At 43.4% G+C, this 6,265-nt stretch overlaps 1 protein-coding gene across 1 annotated transcript; it reads right to left on the bottom strand.

Annotated features, from left to right (window-relative positions):
- Positions 1-1,084: 1,084 nt before the first annotated feature.
- LOC310798089 (DNA polymerase eta-like) lies at positions 1,085-5,605 on the bottom strand. Its single transcript, XM_083660583.1, has 3 exons — positions 5,505-5,605; positions 4,173-4,307; positions 1,085-1,171 (listed from the first exon to the last, which is right to left on the bottom strand). The coding sequence occupies exons 1-3, from the start codon at positions 5,600-5,602 to the stop codon at positions 1,159-1,161; spliced, it is 246 nt and encodes an 81-aa protein (XP_083516709.1). The 5' UTR covers positions 5,603-5,605; the 3' UTR covers positions 1,085-1,158.
- Positions 5,606-6,265: the final 660 nt, after the last annotated feature.

Raw genomic sequence — 6,265 nt, 5'->3', positions numbered from 1 at the left:
CTGTTAGCTTGTTTTATTCTGGATTGGGCTTCTAAATGTGTTTTTCCTCGGATTTTGGCACAAGGGATAGTAACATCTTGTCCTGTGTATTAATTAATAATTGTAGTAACAGCTACGGAACAAAAATCCTCTTTAGACATGCTTTACAGAATGTACAAGTAAACAAGTTTCAAAAATACACGTGAACAAAGTGCAAAACTTCAACAATACAAAAAAGCAGCATTTGATATTGCCAGAACATTTACTGCTAAACTTTGGTATAAAGTCATAAGGACGTTAAAAGAATAAGAATACAAATACACATGATGCTATGCTGTGTTGGCAAAACATTGAATCAACGGATGCCCACTGGACATGGGACTGGTCACTGTACCTTTTAATTTCAATTTCTGTCACTCGGAGGAGCACAGAACTGACATCGGACAAAACGTAGAAAACACTTGGAAAATATGACAAACCGCTGCCACTGGAGCAAGGTGCATCAAAATGACTTTAGTGTCATGGTCTAACGAACGGACAGAAAAAAATAGCAGTTGAACTCTTTCACAGGCTGTGAATGTGTGGAGTTGGTACTCCAAGGCAAATCTGATCCAAGAAATAGAAGATTTCTTAGAACAAGAAGAGTGTATTAAGAATCACACACAACTCTTGTATGCAAGTACCAGTGGAGGTGTACCAAATGTTTACTTACCAGTACATGTACATATAGTATACAGTATATATATATATATATATGTGTATATATACTGGATCCGTTTCTGATATATATATATATATATATATATATATATATATATATATATATATATATATATATATATATATATATATATATATATCGTTTCTGATATATATATATATATATCAGAAACGGATCCAGTACCCAATCATTCGTTGACTCATTTGGCACACTTTTGTTTTTTTGTTGATCGAAAGAGAGAAAATGTGCTAAAGGAGCACATTTCCTCCTCCTCCTGAGTGTCCACTTCAATGCTAGCTGTGTCCACTTCAATGCTAGCTGTGTCCACTTCAATGCTAGCTGTGTCCACTTCAATGCTAGCTGTGTCCACTTCAATGCTAGTGTCTATGGCATCTGATGGTCGCTCTTCAGTATGACCACAGGGCACTTCATCCAGTTGGTCAACACAGGCAACTTCATCAGCCTCCACATCTGGAATAAAGATGGTGGAAAAGTGAACACAATAACATTATTATTTGAGCATTATTATAATTGATTCGTCAAATACTTGAGTCAGGGTTCAGCTATTTTTTTGATAATATACATTAGTCTTCGTTAGTGTTGTTTCCCCAGGTGTCATATTTTGGCATGAAATAAAATTAAATATCTATCTGACATTGTGCATGATTTCTCTTTCAAACAGTCTATATCTTTTTTTTATAATATTTTTTTCCCCGATCTTTTATCCCATTTTTATCCCCCATTAGTGCTAATTTAATTTATTTATCCTGGTTGCTACTCCACCCTCTGCCGATCTGGGGAGAGCCGAAACTGGCTCCATGCTTCCTCCGAGACATGGGCAGTTAGCCAGCTGCTTCTTTTCACCTGACAGGGGAAGCTTCGCCGGTAGGACATAGCACGTGGGAGGTTCACGCTATTCCAACCAGTTACCCTCCCTCCGAACAGGCGCCCTTAACGACCAGAGGAGGAACCACATTAGCAACCAGGATATTGCATGTTTTGGTGAAGGGGGTTCCTATATGAAGGAAACCCTCAGGGGGTATGGGGAGAACATGCAAACTCCACACAGAAAGGCCCTTTTGACGACCCCACCGCAGACGGGCACGCATTCCTTCAGCGCTCACAGCGTCCCAGGTGAGAATCGAACCCAGGACCTTCTAGCTGTGAGGCGACAGCTCTACCACTGAGCCACCATGCCCCCCCAAACAGTGTATATCTAATATGAGCAAAACATACTATTTTTAACAGCTATGACATTCAACAAACTCTCACTCCATCTCCAAACATCTGTGGACAATCTCCACAACTCTTCCAGGCTTGGGAAACACAGGCAGCTGGAATCTTGTTCAGTGTATTTTTTTTCTTTTTTCAGATTCCCCCCCCCATTTTCTCCCCAATTCTTGGCCAAATTTCCCCTGCTGCTCCGGTCGCTGCTCCACCCTCTGTTGATCTGGGGAGAGCCGTAGACTAGCACCATGCTTCCTCCAACACATGCACAGTTTGCCAGCCACTTCTTTTCACCTGACAGCAGGGAGCTTCACCGGCACGACGTAGCACATGGGAGGATCACTCTATTCCAACCAGTTCCCTTCTGCCCCGAACAGGCGCCCCGACTGACCAGAGACGGCGCCAGTGCAGCGACCAGGACACATAGCCCGAATCCGGCTTCCCACCCACAGACATAGCCAATCGCGCCTGTATGGACGCCCGACCAAGCCGGAGGTAACACGGGGGGGGGGGGGGCGCGAACCTGCGACCTTCGTGTTGGTGTCAGATAACAGTTGACCCTACTGACAGCAAGACTGTTTTGAGCTGACAGTCAGGATAACTTGACCCTACTGACAGCAGGACTGACCTGAGCTGACAGTCAGGATTTTCTCTCATAACTGAGTTGGGATATAAAGTATATCCAGAATATAAAATTGCAAGCGTTTTACAGCATTGCACATTTTTTTCCAATGGGAAACATTTAAAACATTTCTAAAGTTTTGGAGGTTGGGAGCACAAAGTTCAGTTGAAGCCTGTGCTGAGTAGACTAATGTTAAGTTCTTTTAAATTAACTCATTGAGTGCCAGCCACTTTTGGAGAACGGAAGCTCCCAGTGCCAGAGTTTCAGAGCGTTTTCAGTGATTTCTCGAGGCCCACAGAATATTGTGTGATATTACTATGTAAACACGCACAAAGAACGAGGAGACTCTCTTCTATCATCTGCAAAAAAAAGTTTATTGATACCATTTTCCGTTCTTTAGTTATGAGCCAGAGAAGATAGGCTGTTTTGAGCAAAAAGACAGGTTTCAAATTATAAGCTGAGATATTCAGCCTTTTGTGAAATGAAGCATTTCAAGCACATTCATCACTGACTCTAGCTAATATTTTCTGATGTAGTGACGTGGTGTAGTTCTGTGGAGCCTGCGTGCCCCACCCCCCTCTCCCCCCCTCAGCTGCAAACTCCTCCCCACACGCACCCAGTCTATTTTCGGAGCCTCCGTTTTTGCGCCGGGCGGCTCCCGGGCGGCTCCCTCTGCAGACAGAGCAATCTATATGGCTCTGGCTGCAGCATGCATCGGTTTCTCTTTGATCACGGCTTTTTCCTGCAGTTTTCCGGACCTTTCTGTAATCTGGAGAGCACTGTCGCCACCTAATGAGTCCGTAAAATAGGTTATACACCTTCAATAGCTCCAATATTTGTACAGGAGATGCCTGATGCTTTGATCCACGTCCCACCGTCAAAAAACGCAATTGACGAACATACTCGTCCTTGGCACTCTACGTTACTAAACGAAATGACGAACATACTCGTCCATGGCACTCAATGAGTTAATGGATTTTGATCTCCATAGGAATTTGAACTTGAGCATCCAGCCCTTGCCAGCAGCCCAAAGGTGAAAAGTCCAGCAAAAGCAACGACGCCATCACCTAAGACGTCCCCAAAGGCTAGGACCCCTTCTCTCAAGACTCCATCAACTGCGAAGATGTCCCCAAAAGGTACACAGCCTATAAAATAGCACACAGTGTCAGTGTTGTTAAGATCATAATATAGCCTATGTATACAAAATCACATAATCAAATTCATTGCATTGAACTGGATGGTAATGTTAAGTGTGATGTCGAACAAAACTGATATTTTCAAATAATATTCCTTATAATCTTTCAAACCTCATTTTGTCGGTTTTTAAATAAAACTAGCTTGTTACTTAGACAACAGAATTGCATATCACAATATCGGCATATCATGTCATATCGTATCATATCTCACTGTATGATTCCACTGAAAGATGATGAACGATGATGTTGAATTATTGCCCATCCCTACAACTGTACACTTTATGAGTACTGCAGATGTGGGCCACTTCTGGCAAAGATGTGGCTCAAAATAGAGATCCTTATTAGGATTCACATTTTAAAGAAAGAAAGAAAGAAAGTGTTTTGTGGCATACAGGTGCAGCAGAGGTTACATCTCACTAGCACTTACAGTGTGAGGTCTGCCTTGCCGTGAGACTCTCGTACACGTGCCACCTGGAGATCCGGGCACAGCTTCTTTGAATCATCTGCCCACATGTTCCTGGTGACGCCATGGGCTCTGGCCTCGTAACTCACCGCTATTATGCTAATGGAGAAAGATGTTAGATTAGCTTAGATGTTAGACATATAGTGAGAGAAGTGAGAGAGGAAGCAGATGAGTTACCAACACAGAGACAGTGATTTAAATGATCCATGCAGCTGAACAGCCACTATCTGGAGTGAGTGAGTGAGTGAGTGAGTGAGTGTGTGTGTGTGTGTGTGTGTGTGTGTGTGTGTGTGTGTGTGTGTGTGTGTGTGTGTGTGTGTGTGTGTGTGTGTGTGTGAGAGAGAGAGAGGGGGAGGGAGAGAGAGAGCGAGAGAGCGAGAGAGATTGAGAGAGTAAAAGTGAAGGAGCTGTTACAAAGTACTGGTAAGTTCCTATGTAACAGACATTATGTATCCCCTTTTTTAGAGAAAGTTCATGCGCTAAACCACTAGGAAGACAGAGACTGGTGCTCAACAGTTGAGGAACCACAGTAGTAGCATCAGAAGGAGAATACTGGAGCACTCAGGTCGTCTTTAGATGGTTTATTATAAGGTGCAGATCAAACACTGACGTTTCGACACAGTCTTCTAAGTGTCTTCTTCAGTGGGACCCTTCAGAGGGTTCTTCAGAGGGACCCTTCAGAGGGTTCTTCAGAGGGACCCTTCAGAGGGTTCTTCAGAGGGACCCTTCAGAGGGTCCAATGAAGGGTCCCTCTGAAGAAGACTTAAGTGTCGAAACGTCAGTGTTTGATCTGCACCTTATAATAAACCATCTAAAGACGACCTGATTGCTCCAGTATTCTCCTTCTGATTATGTATCCCCTGTTTACTTTGTTGTTAGATCAGTTATATATTTTGTTGATTGAGAGAGAGAGAGAGAGAGAGAGAGAGAGAGAGAGAGAGAGAGAGAGAGAGAGAGAGAGAGAGAGAGAGAGTGTAAGTGAAGGAGCTGTTACAAAGTACTGGTAAGTTCCTATGTAACAGACATTATGTATCCCCTTTTTTAGAGAAAGTTCATGCGCTAAACCACTAGGAAGACAGAGACTGGTGCTCAACAGTTGAGGAACCACAGTAGTAGCATCAGAATTGGAGAATACTGGAGCACTCAGGTCGTCTTTAGATGGTTTATTATAAGGTGCAGATCAAACACTGACGTTTGATCTGAGAGAGAGAGAGAGAGATCTTTTCAGGACTGATGCTATGACAGTTGCATTGACCATACAGTGAGCAATGAGCATGTCTGTGTGTAGAAACTCACCCGCCTCCCTTCCACGTCTTGTACTGAGCCACCGCGCAGGCAGTGTTCCTCAGCGCTGGGTTCAGCCTCTGCTCCACCTGCACGTAGAAACAGTCCATGTCCACCAGCGCCACCACCCTCTCCTGCCCGTACTCCATCACCGCGTCTGAGCCGAGGAGGAGAGTCAACCACGTGGACTAAGGAATAATGGATGTTTCGCTGTGAACTCACGTTCAGCACACATAAAAAATAATATTCACGAATCGATCATAAGTTGCATCCTGCTCGTTTGGCTTCGTATTTCTTCTTCTTCTTCTTTAGTGTTTTATGGCGGTTGGCAACCAACTTAAAGGTGCATTACCGCCACCAACTGGACTGGATTGTGGAACAGGGGATTCAAAACGAAACAAAACAAACAAAACCAAAACAACTACTCTTAAATTCTTGTGTCTACCCCAATTCCTTTAAGAAATTTAATAACATGCATATAAATGCTACCTGCTGCTTTCCCTAATAAACCTGGCAATGAAAAATCTTGATGTTTTGCCATTCTCAATGCCTGAAACATAGTATTCCTTTCTGTATCGTATTTCCTACAGTGTAAAAGGATACCAGTTTCTGGTTCGCTACAGTGTATACATTTCCCATCAGGGCTTCGTATTTCGCGGAAGTTCGATGTATGTAAACGTCATCATAAAGCGACGAAGACTATTAGACCAAAGAGTATAGACAGGAAGAGCAAACAACAGCGTGCGTGCATTTTTTACAACAGTGCTCCCGCC

The sequence above is a fragment of the Poromitra crassiceps genome (assembly GCF_964638095.1).
Source record: "Poromitra crassiceps genome assembly, chromosome: 25".
In the NCBI taxonomy this organism is placed as follows: domain Eukaryota; kingdom Metazoa; phylum Chordata; class Actinopteri; order Beryciformes; family Melamphaidae; genus Poromitra; species Poromitra crassiceps.
The sequence above is the reverse complement of the archived record's forward strand: the minus strand, read 5'-3'. Positions and strand labels throughout refer to the sequence as shown.

What these genes read in the sequence shown, in the direction of transcription:
- LOC310798089 (XM_083660583.1), bottom strand. Translation starts at nt 5,602, where the DNA reads ATGGACTGTTTCTACGTGCAGGTGGAGCAGAGGCTGAACCCAGCGCTG. An exon ending in AAGACGTGGAAGGGAGGCGG is followed by an intron (nt 4,308 to 5,504) that starts GTGAGTTTCTAC and finishes TTTCTCCATTAG; the next exon opens with CATAATAGCGGTGAGTTACG.